This window comes from Thermobia domestica, chromosome 2, assembly GCF_964235325.1.
Source record: "Thermobia domestica chromosome 2, izTheDome1.hap1.1, whole genome shotgun sequence".
Taxonomy (NCBI): Eukaryota; Metazoa; Arthropoda; class Insecta; order Zygentoma; family Lepismatidae; genus Thermobia; species Thermobia domestica.
Window position 1 is genome coordinate 199,954,029 of NC_137455.1, and position 23,576 is coordinate 199,977,604.

The 23,576-nt window shown below is 33.8% G+C and overlaps 1 protein-coding gene across 5 annotated transcripts in view; it reads right to left on the reverse strand.

Annotated features, from left to right (window-relative positions):
• The window catches only part of LOC145678353 (uncharacterized), a 241,160-nt gene that overhangs the window by 31,763 nt on the left and 185,821 nt on the right, over positions 1-23,576 (reverse strand). For 4 of the 5 annotated variants that reach the window (XM_081748404.1, XM_081748405.1, XM_081748402.1 and 1 more), the window contains exon 2: positions 23,323-23,524. In XM_081748404.1, coding sequence (XP_081604530.1) covers positions 23,323-23,524 — 202 coding nt within the window. Of the gene's footprint in view, positions 1-4,444; positions 4,922-23,322; positions 23,525-23,576 lie in introns of those variants that run through there. The other variant, XM_081748406.1, reaches the window with a different exon arrangement.

The window sequence follows — 23,576 nt, forward strand, 5'->3', positions numbered from 1 at the left end:
TGTGGAAGTTGACCGCTAATTTTTACGGATAGACATAAGCTAATCGAACGGAAGAATGGTTTTAATTCCTGGTGGATGTTTTTAATGTGTTTGGAAAGTTTCAGAAGCTGGACTATATGAGAAGTGGATCTAAAGTTTAAGATGGAACACTATCCAATTACCACAAGAAAGTTAATTATTTCCTGTGCAAGACCTGAAGTTCTGATTTTCTGTTAAGGCTTTTTGCTACTAGTCCTCCACTGTTTGGAATTTTGAATACTTAAATATAACGAAACATTTCAAGAAAATTAGAAAGAGCCAGAGTATCTGAAAAATGATATTACTTGAATTAATAATTGCCTTCAACACCTTTCGTATATTAACCTATATACCTTTGTGTGTCCATCCAATAAACTATGCTCCAAAATTTCTGGCTTATAAGGAAAGGTTTGGAAACAGTTATTAGCTCATTTAGTAACATTTTTTAGATACTACCTGGCACACTTTCTAAAGTTTGATTTTCTTCATTAAGTCATTCACTAAGTTCAAAAAAGTTCGGGGTGAACTTAGCAAAGTACTTTAAGTTGTTAATTTAAAACGGAACATCGAACTCCAAACAAAAAAATGAACGCAAAAAGATTTTAGAAATCAAGTCTGGAAAAGAAATGGTAGTAAAGATGGACAAAGGAAAAACTTACGTAACGTGAAACTACTCGAAATGCTTACGTCAACAAATATTAGTTGATAATAAAATTAGTACGTTATGTCGCTCGGATCCAAAACACACGTAAGGTATCGAGTTCAAGTCTTGTATTGTGGAGGAGGTGAGACTTTTGTTTAGGCTGTATCTTAGTGGGGGGAGGACTTTACTTTAGACCGAGATGATGATGACTGTATATTGCTGGGTCTAGTGGACCATGGTTACAATAATCCAGGTTGGGTTAAGATTGACAAACGATCGAATAAGTTTTTTTTTCCGTTTATGAACCCTTCGAGATTCTTTTTATTAGTGTTGCCCACGAGACGAGACGAGACTAGAAATAAGATTTCTCGTCTCGTCTCGTAAATGTATAAAATCCTCCTCTCGTATTAATTCTCGAAGGATTCTTTCTCATCTTATTTGTAAATTTATATGTTTGTTTTTTAAAAGTAATCTTGCAGAATTTTATACTTGGTAATAGAAAATTCAATAGGAATAACTGTATTTTTTTAGTAAATGAAAACCGTATCATCAGATCGTTTATTAATAATTATACCCAAACTAACATAAAAGTCATTCCTAGCACAGAACTACTAATAACTAATTTTAAAAAGGCAAATTTTCAGAATATACGTGCATGAAATGCAAAGAGACTGACTAAACTTATGATCTCTTAGAGACGCAACACTGTTGCCCACTAGACTCGAAAATTTCTTTTTCCGTCTCGAAAATGAAACGAAAATTGTTATGTTTCTTGTCTCGTCTTGAATTTGAAAATAAATTTGTTGTCTCGTTTCCGAGACGAGAAAGTTCTCATCTCGTGACTAGAATAATTTTTATGACATAAAATTACTTAGTTTAGTAATGGAAACATACAAATCTACAAAATTGAAATCATTTAGAGCTTTGGTACGACCGTAAGGAAAAAATATGGATAAGATATTTCTTAAAAGCACAAATTATATGAATAATGGTGTTACAATTTAAAATACACTGTCATTTTGCTTTCAGCACTATGCAATAAATATCCTTCCTCAAAATACATCTTTCGCATATTATTCCTCGCAATTAATAACATAAGGGTTACATATTTGCATGCTATTAGATTCACACATCTTGATTGAATAAACAACATATTGGTTGCATGGCTCCTGTACCATAACTTGTTGGTAAATCATAAAATCTATTCTATCTTGATATGAGCGTCACTGTTCAAATACTTTTTTTTTCAATACAGTTTAAATAGTACAATTTACGAAAAGTCCCCCTATTTTACCGTGGCTCCTTGTCTGAAAAACGTGTCCTTACAGTAACTTGTTATCGAAAAGAGTTAAGATATCTATTTCACTATCATTTTTGATTACACCGCAATGTTCTTTTATTCTGACATTTGTGCCATATTACCAAAAATGGGATTCAACTTGTATAAAAGAAAAAAGGATAAAAGACGAAACCATGCATTTCAATCGAGTATTATGTTCTTCAAGGCTAGTTTATGCTACAACGGAGAAAAAGGAAAAATAAAGAAAAAAAAGACCTATCTAAATATTAAAAGCTTTAAATACAACAGACTCCGAAAAAAAATGTACTCTCTCAGGTTTTAAACTTCGAACTCCTGATTGACATAAATCCAACTTTGATGGCATTCACGTTTGATTCTTCAGAGTTCCTATACATAGATTTAATTGATAATAGAAGTGGGTACAACCCTTTTTGAAAATAATATTGACTCAGCTTTATCTTCTACCTGGATAGTGATGAAGAAGGATGTCTCACATATAGAACAAAGAAATTAATTAATTCAAGAACTGAAGAATGCCGAAGAAGTTAATGTACGCGGAAGTTACAAATGAAATAGCAAAAATATTCAATTAATCCCATTAAAAATTCTATATAAGTACAATTCGATATTATGACTAAACATTTAAATGATATAATTTCACAAGTAAAAATAATTTCTAAAGAAAGATTGGAGGTACAGCAATTGATCAATAATAGCGAGAAAATTATTTGATATTTCCATTCTAAATTTAAATTATGCATATTTATAATTTGCTTCTCTATTTTCGTACAAATACTTCAGTTCTTTATATACCAAAATGCTTTAGTGTATATACCCCATAACACGGGTTGTCTATTAAAAAAAAAAAAGAAAAAAAGAAGTAACATGTTAAATAATCCAGCTTCAATTTGGAACGGAAACAGGATGGTGAACTCTAGTTAATAACAGAAACCTCACTCTGGGCGGATGGGGACATTTTGATGAATACCCAAATAACAAAGGAAGCCTTTAGTTGAAGAAGATGGCAAAATCTTGATGGCCCTAATTCATAAATAGGGGCCTTAGTCTAGAAAGAAGTATGGCAATTGACAGTATTTAGATGTATCCTAGTTAAAAGAATTTGATAGCCTTAATCTGGAAGAATGCATGTTGTGATGTTGACGAATCTAGTCAATAAATGGAGCCTCAGTGGCTCAGTGGTAGAGCGTTCACCTCTGGTGCATGGGGTCCGTGGTTCGATCTTAGCACGTGACAAATTAGCTTTGTGGTTGACAAACACCATGTGCGTGAATTTTCTCGGAGATCTCCCGTTTCCTCCCACTTTCTTCATTCCACTGTTTCATTCATTTCTCATCATCATCATCGTCTCCTTTAACCTAGGCAGAATTAGCATGGGACGTAAAACTTAACGATTTCACTTCATTTTCATTTTCCTAATCGATAAACATAAGTTTTAGCCTAAAAGAATATACAGTAGTCTTCATATTCTGTTAAAACAGAGCAGGCCCGTAGCCAGGGAGGGGCTAGAGGGGGTACTGCCTCACCTAAATTGTTTTTTTGCCCCCTCTAAAAAATTAAGCTGAAGAGAATTTTCAAACTTACTCAAAAACAGTGAAATTCTTGCAATTATATTTACCAAATTAAATTTAACTTTGCGAATTCTACTCATTTCTGTGGAAAATTATATGTTTCTTGCTAGATGTATCAAACATCTTAAATTGCCTTTGCCCATCTTAAGAATTTCAAATCGTATCCTATTATTGCAACCATGACATGCATCCAAAGATATCAAGTGCACTTCCAAACACTAGTATCATAGTCTACAACCTTAGTTGTTAATATAAATAAACTATAGTGTCTCGCTTATTTTGGAAGATAGAAAATTATAGTGCATGCGTTGAATAAAACATATACATCTATTTTGTATTAATATAATCTAAAGTTGCTGTAATATAATTTTGTTCTAATGTTTAAAAAATCAGGACTCTAGAATTTTTATCTCATCACTTTTAGGCGTCAATAGAAAAAAAAAGCTCCAGTAAAGGGTTACGAGAAATTAATATGTAAAATAGTACTACAAAATAGCCCTTACCGCACGTGTGTTTGTAAAATAAATATACAATTTTATGGTGTTCTTTGATGTCTTTGTCATTGCCCCCTCAGTATTCATTTCTGCCCCCTCTAAGAAATCAGGCTGGCTTCGGGCCTGATACAACATTAAAACCATTATTCTTTGCGCAATTACGCTGTCTGTTATAGTAAGGATTTAGTATCTATTGTAATTATAGAAAAACTTGTGGATATGTGCAATCATACTTATATTAACTAAATGAATAATTTGTATAGTGGACATTAAAATATGTCCTTTCACAGTAGTCATTCATGAACATTTACATTGAAAAGCAACAAGAAGTATGTTTAATAAAAATATTTTCATGTAATTGTAACGCTTACTAATTTAAAACAATCGACACAATACTTACTAGTAAATATCATTGTTGAGTCAGTATGTCTTACATAAGAGGATGATTGCTTTTAAAATCGCACGATCTTCGAAAAAGTAAGAAAACGCACACACTCACACACTACTGTATACACCACTCCTTACGACGTCAATGTTAATGATAAAGCAAGTATTAAAAAAAAAAAAAAATAGGACACTAATATGATAAACTGTAGACAAGCCTTTGTGTATTGTTAACACACCCAAACAGGATGGAATTCCGCAACGTACTATCCTCACTGAATACTTGCACACTTATGTGTACCAGGTAGGTTAGGCCTATCTTGTATGTATGAGACAACAGGAGAACAACACTCTACTGCAACAGCCTAGAGGCAACTTCTTGTTCTCTCACTCCGACCCTCCCTCGCTTGAAAAACATAGGTGGGCATATACACACTCACATGCAAAGAGGAGATGAAAAATTGTCTCCCGCAACTTATTCTACTTGCTTGTCACGTACTGCACTCAGAAGTTTGGAATGTTGAATTTCGCCCTGAGTCATATATCCATTTAAAATACTACGTCATCGCGGTCGCACCGACGTAACCAGAAGAAAGGAAAGAAACATTACTCCCGCCTTTTTCCTCTTCTCTCGATACTTGAAAGAAAATCGTTCGCCGCTTGTTGATATCATACTTGCATACGTAAATGCACATCCTTTCTTCCCCGTTCTAAGAAAAACTGTGAAAGGAAAGAACTGTGCGATACTAATAGCCTTGAGATTGAGTCACACAATAAAAATAGCCAATACTTAAGAATGATGGTTGCTTGGTTAATTACACAACAAGACTTATGATGGTTTTAATGGCACTTCGGCTTCTTCTATTAATTAATTTCATGTATCTAAAAATATTTTGTCTTCTGTTTGAATACAGATAGGATAATAACAGTCTGTTATGCTACAGAGCAATACAAATTATTGTTCTGTACCCTCTACAATTATGTATTTCTCAATAAAATACTTAATGCTATCACTTCCTGCACCTTTTTCTTCTTTTTCAAAATTCAGCCTTACTAATATCAAGAAACCGATTATACGCTCTGTCTTACATAGATTACCTATCTGTGTTACATGTTGCTCAAGTGCTGATCCACAGATTACAAAAGAGAAAATTGATTGATTAAACACGTTTGATATCGGTGTAAGTGAAGAGAATCTGCCTTATCTTACGTATAAAAACACATGAATTGGCTAAACAGTATTGCCATAATTTAAAAACATTGTTCAGTAATTCTATAAATAATAATTTCACACCGAAAGTGTATCAACGCCAAATAATTTGTCATCCTTTCACAGTGGCGTATTTACGATTTTGTTTCGGTGGGGCTTTGCTAACTTTCGGGGGGGGGGGCTTTGCCTGAAAATGTGAAAATTCTGCAAGATTTTTCATATACTTTACTATAGTAAGTAAGATTTCGGGGGGCTTAAGCCCGGAAGCCCCCTCTAAGTACGCCACTGCCCTTTCAATTTGTAGAGGAATCTTCAGCAATCTCAATTATGCTCTCTACCGTAAGATATCCCTACTAGGAATTGGAGGTTATACTCCCGGAAAAATAAACAGAAAGAAAAGACTTTATTTAAGTAAAAATTCTGGTGTTTACCTATTGTCTCCGCACAATTATTATGGCCCATTAATATTATAGTACATGAAAGGCTATAACCAGTCAAATGTCTTTTTGCTGTGTAATATGTAATCAGTACATCGTTCTCACTGTCATTCTTCCTCACTTTCTGGTTTGCTTCATTTTTTTTTTTATTTTTTATTTTTTATTTTATTTTTTTTTTTTTTTTGAAGTAGCCTTACAGTGCTCTGTCATCACCGGAAATTATGTCCTTACTGCAAATTGAACTCGGGGCTACGCTCACTGACCAACTCGGTGCTCAAAAGCACCTATAATCTACTTTAAGTAGCAAAATAGCTGTGAACGTTAGGTAATCAATTAAGAATGTGAGGTACCTTGTTTGTGAGATAAGGAGTACTATTGAAATATCGCGTCCATTCAGTGAAAGCGAATTAAGATATTTTGTTTGTGCATTAAAGTTTAGAGTCCTTTTTCCGCACCGAGGCTATATGAGAAATGGACCTACAACCGTGACACATTTGAATTACAATGCTCTCCCACCAAGAAGTGAATCCAGGACCAAGTGTACTAAATGAGTATATAATAGCTACTAGATCAGTGGGGAGCGGGGTCACAGTAGGTCAGTGGTAGAACGCTTACCTCTGGTGCATGAGACCCCCATTTTGAACCCAGTTCGTGTCATGTAAACTTTGTGGTGGACAAACACCATGTACGTGGATTTTCTCAGGGTGTCCCCGTTTCCTCCCATTTTTTTTTTATTCCACCATTTCATTCATCACCCTCATCACCAGATCCTCTAACTTCGATGCATAATTGGGTGACGCTACATTAGCAATTTCATTTCACTAGTGAAGCGAGCTCAGAATAAATTCTTCCACCTTATAGCGTTCGAAGAAAGGTGTTAATTGATTGGAGGTTAATGTTCGTTCGAACACCGAGGCAATATGAGACTGGATTAGATACGAGCGACTTTTTAGGTTGCTGTTTGCGACTTAGTGCCTCCACTGAGGATCGATATTAGGGTTAGCTGTTTAAGTGGAAAAGATCGTTCTTTTATTTACATTTATAAGATCAATATCAGCCTTAATTGTATGAAAAAAATTCTACTTCTAAGTGGAGCAGGATTGTCTAATAGATTATACAGGAGTTAACTAACAAAAGCTGGAGGAAATTTTCAAATTAATTTTATTTTTTGCGAATAATAAATAGAAAAGTACCTATTCCACATTTCTTTGGTCTCAGGGGATAAACAGAAGCCTACAATGGGAAGTTAACTGAATTGTTGTATCGCATATGATATATTATCATTCTTGCATTGATTTTTCTCTACAATAAAAGTAAGAAACATGTTGGTAAGGATCCGAATGTGTAATCGTGACACAATTCTATGGCAACATGTCTCAGGCTGTGGTCCTCCAGTTCTGCTCTTGTCGTCCTCTTAGAGTCAACGTTAGTTCGCCCTCCAAAAAAAAAAAAAAAAAAAATAAATAAATAAATAAATAAATAAAATAAAATAAAATTTAAATAAATTTCCTATTACACACTGTAATTGAGAATTTCAAACACAGTTGTTCGGAAATTACATACGCAAGCGTTTTCCACTTTCCCACGACTGATACTCTATAAAATATATCACCTATATGTATCTGCTCTGCAAAATATTCTTGATAGAATTTGATTAAAAACTAATATGTGCTTTCTTATATTAATACCAATAGGAAGTTAAGAGGATTTTAATTAATGTCTTTTTAAATATAAATAATGTTATACTGGAATTAAAATGTACTCAAAAGATTACAAATTTGATTTCGAAGGGGGACAAGAGCATTGTGACCTATAGAACATTCTGAGTAGTAAGAGTGGTGCTCACTTGAAAAAGTCTGAGAAACACTGAAACACTGTTCCATGCGGTTCGTGATGTACAGTCAGCACATGAGCTTCCTACTTTTTTTTTTTTTTTTTTTTTTTTTTTTGAGTTTTGTAGCCTAAGGTTTATTAATTCAAATCTTGACCCATATTGATACTACGTACCAAATTCTAACTTGCGGCTGCATAAAGTCAGAAAAGATTTTGTTTGAAATTACTAACAGGAAGTTTTAGTTTATTTATTTGTTTATTTATTTATTAAGAAGAGAAAAAGAAGCTGGTTGTGGCATTGGATAAGAAAGAACTTTATCATGAGGGACGTGCTAGAGGATATAGTGGCAGGAGAGAGAGGGAGGGTCAAAGAAGATTACAATTAGTGGACGATATCAAAACAGAAAAATCGTACGTGAAGACGAAGAGGTTAGCTGGAGACCGTGTGCATTGAAGCTTCTCAGTTGCAGCAAGTGACCTGCCAATAATGGCAAAATACCTATGATGATTATGATGATTATTATTATTTATTTATTTATTCTTCGTCATTCCTATATTAAGAGCAATAAGAAAGAGAGTTTCATCGAAGATTCCAAACTTAAGCCTCATACATTAGAGCTTAACGTTCCTGCATTTGACTCTGGAGATAAAATATACCTTTACGGTGAATTTCAATATGATTCCCGTAAGACATTGCATGCATTAATATTCTTGATATAGATAACACCGTTTAAACAGCCTTTTATTATCTACAAAGATAAGAAATAAGGGCAGACTATGAATAAACCGTACCACTTCTCACTTCGGAATACTCTTGCTTGACGTGTGATGAACTGTATGTTTCCCACAGATATGCAGCATCACAAGTTATAATAGCCTGAGCTTCATAATGCTTTATAATTCTGTAATAAATTTAAGCTGAGATTTTCTGTTTAAGGTAACTTATATCATCTTCATTTTCTCTGGAAAGAATATGTTTGGATTCATTATCAATATTGCCTTGGAGAAAAAAAAAGTATGACGGCGTGTGAACAATTATAATTAAACGATTTTCTTCCTATAAACAAGGAAAAAAGTACATAGGCTTATTTCATAATGCGATTTTCTTTTTAATTATGATTTTGGAACTTAAATTGATGTCACAGAAGATGATAGATTACAAGAATCTACAAGTCATTAACCGCATAATCTCATTAACACCTGATTGTTTGGCCTTCAATGAGATTTACTTTGTATCCAGTTCTCAGATTTTAAAATAATATGGTTATTGTGAATGAGTATTGAATCTAAGATTTTATCGTCAAGGAAATAATTTAAATATCAGGTGGTGTATGTCCAAAAATTATGCAATGATATTTAAGAAGAAATATTTAGAGAACTTCGAAATGTGGTGTTGGGGAAAGGTGGAGAAGATAAAATGGACAGAGGGAGTAACAAATGAAGATGTTTTGAAACGGATGGGAGAGAAGAGAACGCTTCTAGTTAACATCCTTCGTAGGAAGGCCAATTGGATTGGACACGTGTTATGAAGAAATTGTCTCCACCATACCGCCATTGAAGGACAGATGGAAGGAAAGCAAGGAATATGAAGAAGAAGAACTGATCGATGATTTGAAAAATAAAGAAGAAAATATTGGGAATTAAAAGAGAAAGCTGAAGATCGAGAAACGTGAAAGAAACATTTCCAGGCCCAAACATAAAGTTAAAAAAAAAATCTCAGTAGTCCCTAATAATAATAATAATAATAATAATAATAATAATAATAATAATAATAATAATAATAATAATAATAATAATAATAATGAGTAAATGTAACTAGATAATTACGTAGAGGTATACATTTAAATATATTATGTACGAATCCCTTTGTGATGAAATGGTTAAGTTTTGAGTTTTGGTATGGAAGATCCTGGGTCGATTACCACCAAATTCGCATATACAAGAACTTTATAAACGATTGGAAGGACTCTAATGGTACTATTTTGTCTGTGTTGTAACATATGCTGTATATGTCATATCATTTTACGTTGTTTTTTAAGTTCGAGCTCGAAAAAAATATACGAAATCGTCTCTCAGTCACGATTTTTACGCTAAAGAATGTGGGTAAATATTGAAAATGAATGATTATGAAAGAATTGGTAAAATATGGATCTGAAAAGAAATGAGAGAATGCTGAGGAAACCCACGAACGCGATGTTGTCCACCATACTCACATGCCTAGGACCAAATCAGGGACCCTTTGCACTAGAGGTAAGCACACTACCACTGAACCGCCGTGCTTCCTCGAACTTGGAAAAAGGGGGAAGTTTGAACCACGAATTCTTCATTACATATGATCTCAATTATCGATATCAATACAACTGATAAAGAACCCACCCTAAACAGTAGATCCATGCGTCATAAATCTCAATGCTAGTGGGATTATAAACTTCAAACTAAAATTTTCTTAGAGACAAAGCGTTAACTCAGAAAGCTTAGTCACAGCAAGAATGATGAATTTGAATTCAACATCGGCCACAACTTTTTTTGTTTGAAACACTGTACTTCCTATCTTCGAGTGGAATATACATTAGTTAGGCTAAGTAACATTATTCCAAATCTTTGAAATTGGGGGAATAAACTGAATAAGTGAAGGGAAATATGTCTTCATATGATTATTAAAAACTGTTGCTGTATCATATTTTTAAAGATAGTACAACGATAATAAATGATCAATTATTTTTCGAGAATCGAGACGAAATGAGACTTCTACAAATTATGTAAGACGAGACGAGAAAACTTTATATATCGTCTCGTCTCGTACGCAACACTCTTGATTATGGTGTTCCGTACCCTAGTTAATTTAGTATTGTTCAAAGTCATTACAACGAGTATTAAGTCAATGCCAGTTATCCGTGCTGGTTTACCTATGATATAATCAAAAAAAAAAAAAAAAATGAAACGGAAATCTTACCATCGTAAAAAGTGGAAAGAGGGGCTAAATAATATTGCATACCATGGTGAACAGTTCCTGAAACTACGAAAAGAAGTTAAATCAGAAATTTCGAGAGCGTACAAGGCATTTATTTCACATTCTGAATTTACTGTAGAAAAAGACCCACGGCAGTTCTGGTACTTTATTAAAAGTAAAACCAAGCATCTTTCGTCAGATTCTCTAACATGTAATGGTAACGAGTTAAAACATAACAAAGAAATTTCTCAGGCATTCGCGCATTATTTTCAGTCAGTATATAGTAGTGTACCCGCTAAACACGACACGGATTATCTAATAACAAATAATTCGGAATGTAGTATATTAGACACTTTACATATAAAGGAAATAGAATTAGAGGAGATTGAGCAGGCTATTAAAGCGCTGAAATCTAAAAGATCTTGTAGTATAGATGACATTCCACCGTATGTGGTGAAGGGCTGTTTAGATATATTCAAGCATCCACTCCATATTATCTCTAATATGTCCATTAAAACCAATATATTTCCGAATAAATGGAAAGAAGGTCTCATTTGCCCTATTTCTAAATCTGGAAACAGGAATGAGATAGAGAACTTCAGACCCGTAGCCATCCTATCTCCCTTTGGCAAAGTTCTTGAAACCATATTATACAACAGAATTTTAAACCATGTAAAGCCTGTCATATCTGAACATCAACACGGATTTTTGAGGAATAAATCCACAAAAACCAATCTAGGTCCGCTATTGTTTCTTCTTGTAATTAATGATATTTCAACCTATGTTAAAAACTCTCACTTTCTGTTGTTTGCAAATGATCTCAAATTATATTCTAAAATAAGCACAATAGATGACTGCACAAAACTCGAGCAAAATTTACAGGGTGTTGGGCAATGGTGTGACAAAAACAAACTTTCATTGAATATCTCTAAATGCAACTCTTTATTGTTCTCAAGGAAAAAACTCCCATCAATTATCCGTATATAACTAATGGCATATCTCTGTGTAAACCAAATTCAGTTAAAGATTTAGGAGTAATTTTTGATTCAAAATTGACCTTCTCTCATCACATCCATGCAATCTCTAACGCTGCATTCAGAAACCTGGGTGTTATCTATAGAATGGGTAAAGAGTTTAGAAAGAAGTCAACACTCATTAAACTTTATAATTTGTACGTAAGGTCCCGATTAGAATATGCGTGCGTTATTTGGACACCAAATGTAAATAAATACTTACAAGCAATAGAAAACATACAATTTAAATTTTTAAAAATGCTTACGTACAAGAGAACAGCTTTCTATCCCAACAGATTCCCTACGTGGACTTAGTAAGGAGTCTGAATTTCCTAACGTTGACGAATCAACGAAAGATGTTTGATTTACTATTTTTATATAAAGTATTAAATAATAAAATTGACTGTCCAGAGCTACTCACGAAAATATATCTGAGCGTTCCAACAGGCAGAATAAGACCAGGGAATACTGGTATATTTTTCTGTGAAAGGGCACGAACAAATATTCTCAGTAAATCTCCGCTGTGGAGAATGTGAGACTTCTATAATGAATTAAGTCATAAAACTGATGTATTAGATATATTCAGTATGTCAGAATATGTATTTAGAAACAGGATTATTACCGAGTACCTGACACTCGAAGTGAATTGATTAATTGTACGGGTAAATGTATATATGTCTATGTATGTATTATACGACACTATAATTAGGCATTAAGTCTGTTGTGGTGTTTTCTAAATAAATAAATAAAAATAGGAAAATATTCTTAATGTAAATAAGCTACACGCTGTTTGTTGAATTTTATCGTTCCTTTTAACCATGTCGGTCCTGGCGTCCCCCACAGGGGACATAAAATATGACGAAATTATTATTACTTTACAACTTTAAAATCAGACTGGCAACATTGAAAACTGTTTACAGGCAGGCCCGTATTTATATATTGTGCGCCCCTGTGCTCTAAATAATTTGCCGCCCCCGAAAACGACCTATATTAGAGTTGAATTCACAGTTTTTGGGGTCGCTGAGATAAATAGTGACAATTTTAAAACAATTCCAACTTTAAGGTCATATTCACTTCCCAGGGAGCGGGCGAGATTTTAAAAGTAATCGAAAACAACAGGTATCAGTGCTGAATTCATAGTTTTCGAGGTCACTGAGTTTAACGGCATCAGTTTTCATGATGTCCAACTTCATCGTCACCCTTCGGGTGGGGGTGGGAGAGGATGACTTTTTAAAAAATAATTAGATAAGCTAGCTAATTAGTAACTACTGTAATTAGAGCGAATTAAACATATGAATATATTTTCTCGCACTTGCGTGGCACTCTGCGAGTTACTACTTTCAAATATTACTTTACTGTAAATCTAAAAAATCCAAAATTTTGCCGCCCCCTAAATTCTGCCGCCCTGTGCTTGAGCACAGAATAGAACTTACATAAATACGGGCCTGTTTACAGAGGATGATCATAGATGGATCATCCTCTGTAAACAGTTTTCAATGTTGCCAGTCTGATTTTAAAGTTGTAAAGTAATAATAATTTCGTCATATTTTATGTCCCCTGTGGGGGACGCCGGGACCGACATGGTTAAGCACCAGAATTACATGAGACGTGGACCTACAGTTTAAGATGAAATCTACACACCGTAATGCGTTCTGGAATCGAACCCGGGACCAAGTACACTAAAGACATGTGTACCAACCACTAGACAAGTGAGAAGGGCTGAAAACAATTTGCAGTATATTATGTCGTTAAATACAAATTTAATCTAAATTTCAGTGATCTTTTTTCATAAAATATACAACAGTACTGTAAGAATCAATAAACAAGACAATTGGAAAAACAACTTTTGCCTCATTTAAGGATATTGTGAACATTGTTACGACAGTTTTCTTGTGCAAGATTACGCTGAAGGATAGATACTATCTAATGCGTCACACTTCCTCGGGTGGAGTTAAAGAACCTTCGACAGTCGAACGTAAATAGGCGTAGTAGACCTATGAAAAACATTTACATTTCGCCATTATCCAGCGTCTGGGAAAAACATTTCCAATGTTTTGAAATGTACTTTCCGGCGAGAACCAGACACATTTTATCACTAAAACCAGTACTTATTTATTTCCACAAAATAAGATTACTTTTGTTTTCATTCATTAGAGTTATCTTGATGAATTTTATCTTTAGTTCTAAACTTTTTTTTTTTTTTTTTTGGAATTGTCTGTTTTTATCTGTCTTCTAGATTTTTGGGAAAATATCTAATTCATTGTCAAAAGTGACGAAAATAATTTACTGCGTAACAAGTAAGACTGCATAAGAAAAATATGGTGCGTGTTTTTAATGAATAAATCATGCCTACGTCTTAGAAAAGGGAAATATAGTAGTAGAAGTCAATATATGACTCACTCCATAGTATTCACATCTTACTTGCTTACATGTCAATAGTTTATCTTTTTAGTTATTTCAATTGATGTAGTAGTAATTTTTGAATATTAATGGAAGAATACTAATGCAAATATGCACCTATGCAAGATGATGTCGTCGAAAAAGGTATGAAGAAAACATACTGCTAGAAAAAGAGGTGTACATACAAACTAGGATCGAAATGAAATTTTTGAGTTTTACGTCCCACGCTTATGCCGGCTAGGCTAAAGGAAACGGTGCTGATGAGAAAATAATGAAATGTAGAATGAAGAAAGTAGGAGGAAACGGGAGAACCCCGAGGAAACCCACACACACGGTGTTTGTCCACCACAAAGTTCACTTGGCGGGAGTAGGGTTTGAACCCGAGACCCCATGAACCAGAGGTAAACGCTCTACCACTGAGCCACCGCGGCCCAAAACTAGGATTGAGAACAAATAAAAAATATGAAATGCATGCGCAAATAATAATAATAATAATATACGCAATAGAAAAAGGCCATTAGTCTATCACAATAAAGATAAAGGTTTGTAAAATTAGATATTTAGGCCTAACAATCACACACACACACACACACACAAACTCCATAATAATAATGTCAATAATAAAACATCATCAAAGGAATACTACAATTAGGCAAACAGGAAAAGCTTCTAAAAATAAAATTACAAGCAGAGGAACACAAATAAAAACATACGTAACATTAATAAGGCCAGTAATGACATGCGATTCTAAAGTATGGCCACTCATAAAACAAATTGACAAAAATTTTATTCTCTAAAGAAGAATATGAGGAAATATTTGCAGATCAGTGGCGTACGCAAGAAGAAGTTTCGAAGTTTTAACTCCCTTAAGTAAGATATGGGTTTCACTATGTATATACACAAAGATACGATTGTCCTGAAAAGATATGAAATTGAGTTCTTGACTCAATCTTTGATCACAACAGGCCAATCAAAGATCAAGAAATGTGAAGAGTTAGAAATGATGAAAAGATCAAGTGTATAATAAAGAATCAGGACATAGTTACGAGGATCATTCAATAAGTAAAGAGACAGTCTATATTTTTAACACTAATCAATTTTTTTTTTTTTTTTTGTTTTGTTTCAGGGGTGTTAGCTGGCAACCTTGGAATATGCTCTGATCTGCTGTTTCGTAATTTTATGTCAACATAACTTCAAAAATATCAATTCATCATGGCAAGTCCTCTAGAAGATTGCACCTTAGAAGAACAGCGCTCAGTCATTAAGTTTTTAGTCGCAGAAGGTGTAAAACCAAGTGAAATTTTTTCTCGAATGTTGAGACAGTGCGGTAACAGTTGTATGAACCGTGCGAATGCGTACAAGTGGGTTGATCGGTTTAAAAGTGGCCGAACAAGTGTAGGTGATGAACCCCGATGTGGGCGTCCAGTGGAAGTTTCTGGTTCTTCGTTGGAATAGAGGATTGACGGACTTATTCGTGATAACAGAAGAATTACTGTTGAAATGATAGCTGAGGAAGTGCAAGTAAGTGTTGGAACTGTTCACAATGTCATTAGGAACATTTTAAAGTACAGAAAAACGTGTGCCAGATGGGTTCCCAGACAGCTTACTGACGCTCATAAATAATCAAGGCTTTCCATTTGTCAAGCCTTAACGCAACGAAGTTTGATTGAAGGAGACGCTTTTTTTGAAAGAATAGTGACTTGTGACGAGGCCTGGATCCATCACTACGACCCTGAGACCAACAGACAGAGTATGGAGTGGAAACACACTAGCTCTCCAGTTCGCAAAAAATTCAAGGTTCAACCTTCCGCTGGTAAAGTGCTGCTGACCATCTTTTGGGACTCACAGGGTCCAATCTATTGCGATTTCCTTGAAGATCAGCGAACTATCGTAGATATGTAAATTGGAATTGACTCAGATAGGTAGGACATATTAAAGGTGAAAAATGATTGTTGTCATACAGAAGAATGAAAGCAATGCTTTATTCCAATAAAAAGGAAACAAGGGCAGAAAACGAGATGGCTGGCATCGAAAGTAACTTGGAAAAAAATATTAAAGTCCTAAAAATGGAAGAAGAAATGCAGAAATAAGGAAGACTAGAGGCAAATAGTAAAAGAGGTGAGAGCCCACAAATGGTCGTAGTGAGAAGTAGTAGGTAAGGTAAGTTAAACATTTTTTCACTCAAAAGAGGGACCTGATACCACTTTTTACTGGTGAACTCATTCAATAAATTCACATGGCGAACATCGAGTTAATCAAACTAAGCTACACTCTCTGATATAAGGCCTGCGTGAAGGATTATGGTTGTTCGCGTAAAGATTTCAATTGTAGAGGTAATATGTGGTCAGCAGTCGGCTCCATCTCTGTTATTTTTGGTTTTCTAGGATGGAGTTTGTTACTTTTAAGGATCTCCACTTTTTTTTTTTTAATGAGGATCACGCAAGGGAGACTTATAAGATTGTAATGTTAGTACGTCCGTCCGTTACACCACATGATAACTTTTGAACGAAACGAAAATTTTTAATTTTGTTAATTGCAATAGAGCGGTCATATCGCCCGAGTTCGTTAATGGGGTCTTCCGTTAAGATCTTCATAGGTAAGGGTGACTTTAACAGTGACTATGCATACAAAGCTGTATAATTGCACAATACTAGTAGTTACATAACTTGTCGTTAGATGGCAGCACACATCATTTAGCGGTTGACATCTACCAGACGAAATTAAAATTTTGCGTGACCTTCTTTACAATTTTTAGCACAGTTATTTCTTTTGAAATAATAACGATAAACAGTATTAGAATATTTAAGAAAAAAAGACGATTTAATTGTAAAAATATTATTAAATGAAGTAACATTTATGTTCAAGACCTTCCATATAAACTTGAAATTTGAGCGCCTGACAATTACAACGCCATAAAGTGCACATCTACATTTGTACCATAAAAGAAAAGACCTGGAGGCAGATATTTGTTTGTTTTATAATATTTTGTAGATAGTAGGCTATTTGAATCAGCTTCTAAAGTGTTGATATTCTTTATTGTTTCTTTTTTTAATTTATTCACTAGCCATGTAATGCGATGGAGAGCACAGAGAAGAAGACTCTTAAGCAGAGTAAATCCCCAATCACCAAATTGATTGATTAATTTGATTTGATTTAAGCGTCCCTTTCGGCAGCGAGGCTATATAAGACGTGAACCTACAGCTTAACGTGCAATCCGAACCACACGAGCTCCTGCTGGGAATCGAATCCAGGTCTCCCATGCCAAAGATGCGTACACTAATCACTTAGCCACGAAGGAGCTCCCAATCACCAAATGCCGTGGATCAATACCTAAAAGTTATGAGAGATCAACTCTGAAACGAATCCAGGAGTATGTGTAATTAGAAGCACGGGAGCTAACTATTCAGTTGTACAGAAGTACATTAATTATGTTATAATTATCAAATTAATTGCCTGTAATGTTGTCCACGAGACGAGAGATTTCTCGTCTAGTCTCAATTCTCATATCCCTTTCGAGACGAGACTAGAAGTTTAACGAGTCTGGTGGGCAACATTAGTTCACCTTGGTCTTAGACCCCAAACACTGTTTTAGTTTTATATTGTTTCTAGTATAAAATCTATAAATTGATAAAATGATAGAAAGATCCCACTCCTAAGTCTTTACATAATACACTCAAATAATAAATGTGGTTTAAACGTTGTTATATCACGCCTTTCATGGGCCTGTCGTGACGCGGAAAGATTCTGTTACTTGTAGATGGAATTAAGTTTAAAAAAAAATCAGGGCATAAATTTTGTACATTAATTTGCAAAACTAAAGGAGAAAAGCTTTCTTTTCGAAAATTGTAACAAAACGAAAGAATTATCCGTAGATCAAGACGAGAATGCTATAAAAACTTATTTTTCATCTGGTTTCGTCTTGTAGGCATTATTTGTTGCCTGTAACAAAAGAAACAAACATATACAGTGAAACCTGTCTTTAGCGGAATCGAGCGGGACTTGCAAAAGTTTCCGTTAAAGTCAGGTTTCCGCTTAGTGGAGGTAGACCTTTCCTTTCTTTCTTTTTTTAAATACATGCTTATAAAGGGGCATACTGAGGAAATGTATTGCTGTACGTACATTATTCGATTACAGTACTTCTTTCTTCTACGAATAAACACACACACACACACACAAATGAATACAAAATATGCTATGCACAAGTTTTCTTTATTTTTCTAATAGCCAAGCAGGGTTTTCTGTTTACATTGCTGCTTAGCTGCTTGACTTTCCGCATAAAATTTAGCTTGAGAAATTATACTAAGTGAATCATAATCATTTTCTCGTAAGGCAAATTTTTGCAGTTCCTTTAAACTTCTGAGAGAATCTTGATAGGTATTTATTCTACACTTTTCTTCGAACTCAATATCGTATTCCTCTTCTTCCTCTATCTCGTTTTCTTCTTTCCGACATTGATAAAGTTGCGGGGATTAAGGACAATTTGTGGGGGTGAATATGAGTAATGATTGGGGAAGTTCTACACTGTCCAGAAATATTTAACAAAAGAACGAACATTTTATCGCAGACAGTGTAATGTATATGTCTCACAGAATGTCTAAACATCTTCTAAACGCTGTAGTCCGGAACTCAGAATTTTCCGTTAAATGTTTATTTTTCTTTCCGTTGTCCGCGTAACACAGTTTCCGCTTAATGAAGGGAGTTTTACACGTTTTGTTCTCCAAAATTCATGAGACCGTGAAATATTTCCGTTTAAGACAGTTTTCCGTTTAATAAAGGGTCCGTTGAAGACAGGTTTTACTGTATAATCACATTTCACAGTGATATCACACTGTGGTATATTGCGCAGTCATGGTTTCAATCCAAGGATATGAACAAATATATACTGTGAAAGAGTTCTCCAAATTCTCCGATTTTCGTTAATTTGAACATTTCGATTACTGCCATTTGATCGTAATTGGTCTCATAAGTCCCCTCTCCTTTAGCTTATAGGTGTTCATTGTCATATTATCATCAGCATAGGAATTTTACTATTACTTGCAGATTACTTGCCGCAAAATGAAAAAACTTCGATCCGACATGGTCTTCAGCTAACTTCTTCGTCTCTAGGTAAGAATTTTTCTGTTTTAAAACTGTCCATCAACTGTATCCTTTTTCACCATCTTCCTCTTTTCCCCTCTATACCTTCTATCTTTTGAAGAAACAATTCGTTCTCAGCCAATGACTAAATCCAGTTTCTCTTCCTCTTTTTCATTTCATCTAGCATTATTTTCTACTCTACTATTCCTAATATTTCCTCGTTCGTTTACCGTTCGATCCAGCTAATTCTTTCCATTCTTCTGCATACACACATTTCGATACGTAATTGTAGTATATTAATTTGAAAACTTGATTTCACGTTGAAAGCATTTTCTCACTTAGAATAGCATCGAAGTTACGTTTTAAGAATATTAACTCAAATTATACAATTTTTAATATAATAACAATACAATAATACAATATAATATAATATAATACAATATAATACAATAATACAATATATAATATAATATAATACAATATAATAATATAATACAATAACAAAAATTATACAATTTTTGACTATAATTTTCAGACAAGTTGCCACACGTTTCAATGCTAATTTTGCATCAATACTTCAAAAGAGGTGTTAATTTAACATTTAACTATTTTTAGATGTTACGTATCAATTTGGAAAATTCTCTAAAGATTTCCTTCACGATTGAAATGAAATGGAAAGTACAAATATAATGAGAAGATATACGTACAGGAAGAGGAAAGTGAGTACAAATCTACCAATTAAATCATAACTTCCCGGATGAGGTTTACTACTCAAGGCATTAGTTGTTAAATAAGTCTACGCAACAACATCAAGAAATGTCTTTTCCTATAAATAACTTAGAAGAAAGAAAATAAGATAATAAATAAAATGTAGTGCATACTATATAGATATACAGAATCAGTGGTTGTAAAACAACTAGGATGTAAAACTAACAAAGCAATTAAGTTTCCTTTTGATTTCATTGCGTTTTGCTAGTAGTTAATATAATGTTACGTTTATTTTAAAATTTGCAGTTTTTCAGTGTTGATTGGTAATAGAGAATGTTCTTTTCAAAAACCTAACTTACGATTATTATTGTTATATTTTTTTTAATTATATTATGATTTGATTTGATTTATTTTGATGAAGTCAACTTAAATACTTTTTTAAAAATATACAAAAATAATATAGTAGACTCTGCGTAAAGAAGAAAAATACATAGGAGCAAAGCAAAACATTTAGCATTTACTTAAATACAATTTTCCCCTTCCTGTAAGCGAATAAATAATAATGTTATCCCCTCCCCCCCCTAGACTACACTGTCAAAAGTACTCTTGGTAAGTATTCGGCTACACGTAAGCGTGCCATACAAAAACATATTTGCAAATATCAGGGCTGTTTGTTTTCTATTACTGTCTTTGCTTGAGGATTGTGCAAATAGAATAATGAGATGTTACATTGCTAATAAATAAATAAATAAATAAATAAAAATTAACGCTAAACAGACATTTTTCCCTCTCGTATCTCCCAGTTGCACCGCCCAAGAAAAAATGTTTTGTTTTAGAGAAAGTAAAAATCAAGATATGCTGACAAATTCTGATGCTTTTTACTAGGTTTACCATATAATAGACTTTTAAAAAATCTTTAGATTTCACAAAAATATTTGTATTACTTCATAACACTCTATATTTTAACAGAACAGTGAGAAAATAGTATAATTTATACAACTAAATTTTAGGACACAGGTTACGAAAATATTAAGTATATATATGGTGAGATGTTCAACATGAGACTGCAAAATACAAAAAAAAAAAAAAAAGTGTTCGAAATAAATTAATATTTCGGATGAGGAATTTCATAGGTACCCACACTTTCTGATATATGTTTATAACATACATTAGGAGTAAGCTTATATTGGAAAACAAAAAGTGTTCAAATTTATTATCGATACTATTATTTAAACAAATAAAGCTCTCATTTCTCTAAAGAATTTTATCCTTCAAGGAATGTAGAGATACAAATCTCATAGTTCAAATATGTACTCAACTCTAATTTAATTATACCACGAAACTGTTGAATAAAGTGTGTCTAAATTACAAAGTATCCGTTGTTATTAATATATAGGAATAACAGCAACTCTTTTGAAATATAACGGGAATTGTAGCTCTGAATCCGTAAGTTTACTACGGACTGTAGCGACACCATGGGGCACGACTGTGAAGTTTTTGCTACTACCAGAGTCGACGGCAACTTCTCAGTGCTTCACTTATTAGTAAAGAGATTCTAACGGTTGGTGTTTGTAAACTGGATCGACTTCAATGAAAAATTTACCAATATGCCTTTGTATTGATATCTCAGGATAGTTAAAGGCTTCACATAATCACATTTTGATTCTAGGGAGACAACAAATAAAGAAAAGGTGAAGCAACATATGTACAAATCCAAATAAATTCATTTTGAATCTTTCGCCGCACTTTAACTTCGTTATGCTTATTTTTAAATTATTTTCGTTACTATCAATGGTGCCTGTAAAGAAAAGTTGCATCAATGAAAACTAAGATTTTATCGTAACAAGGTAAAGATAAAACTTACCTAATGTCTTAATTGTTTGTATACAAGAATAGGACTTCAGGAAACGTTTCTTTCCTTAGCTTGTAACGGTACATTATCTAACATTTTAATTTTTTACCAATGGGGGCCTCCGTCAAGAGTAGCCATTAGTCATAATTTTAGTTAATTCATCTTTGAGTTAAAATTTTCGTCGTAATTATGATCCTTTAAAATACTTTTTTTTTAATCAGTTCATTTTTGAATTTATTAAAATTCATTTATAGGACCATTTTTAAAAAACTCGTTTAGGAGAAGGAAGGGGTATATTCAAATATAAGAAAGGGATTTAATACATCCCAACTTTCGGAAATTTCATTAAGGCCAACTCTCTGGCACTCTCGTCGACGAGTTTCCTCAAATAGATAGTAGATAAATGAAACGATATCTTTCAGTTTAACGTCCCACGATTATGCCGTTTAGGCTAAGGGAGACGATGATTAAGGGCCTTCACTACAGCGAAATTAAAGTACCACTAATTTTAGAGTTTTTCTGTAATATCTTCAAAACTAATAAAAATATTCGAAAGGCAGAAACGTAGTGAACTAGACAATACAATTCTGCATGTGATACCTTTACTACAATTCACCTATCTGCTTTTGGTGTGCCGCTAATTACAGAATCCGCAAAAATTGTTAAATCTATCTACAGTTGCAAATCGAAAGCAGATAGATGAGTTATGATAACGGCATCACACGCAAAATCGTATTGTTTAATTCACTACGTTTCTGCTTTTCGGATATTTTTATTTGTTTTGAAGATATTACAGAAAAACTCTAAAATTAGCGGTAGTTTAATTTCGCAGTAGTGAAGACCCTTAAAGCAAACGGGTGATGATGGAAAGATTTGATGAAATGAGAAAGTGGGAGGAAACGGGAGTATTCCGAGAAGACTCACGGGCATGAAACCAGAGAGTAGAGAACACCATATGTTTCAAATATTTCCGTTTAATTTGATCTCATATAAGGCAAAATAATCCAGCTAGTTTATTATCATTAATCATATCGAATGGAAATACATTAACGGTTAGCATTCTCGCCTTATAGTTGAAAGCTTCTGAGTTAGTGTTTCTTGAATGGTTATACTCAGATGAACCAAGTGTATGTTACCAGGGTAATTCTAATTAGACTACATCTCTTTACTAAACTCCTTTCTAGATCATAGTGGATTCATTCAGTGGAGAACGGAGCTTTGCGAACGATATCTGGAATATTGTTGATAAAATAAACTCGTAAACAAATATGTAAATTATAAGGCTGTTTTCTTTGCTCAAAATGCATTTGTTCAACAGTCTCTACTGTTGACACACCTCATATAATTATTTACACTTACATCACTCATAAATCATCATTTAGTCTATATGTGATATTTCTCACGTAGGTACCTACCTAATTCTTCGTAACAAAGAGCAGTGACGTCCTCTCCATCGATGGCATCATACGTATCGGAAAGAGTTTGGTGTTCACAATATGAGGCAGATGTTACGTCACATAGTACGTCCTCTTCATAGCGGAGAGGGGAGAGGGACAACAACCTCGGAGACGGATCTGAAGTTTTGCGAAACCACCGCATGGTAGCGCAAGTTATCTCCTAAAAAACGGAAAAGAAAAAAAAATATGATTATGTTATATATAACAAAGGA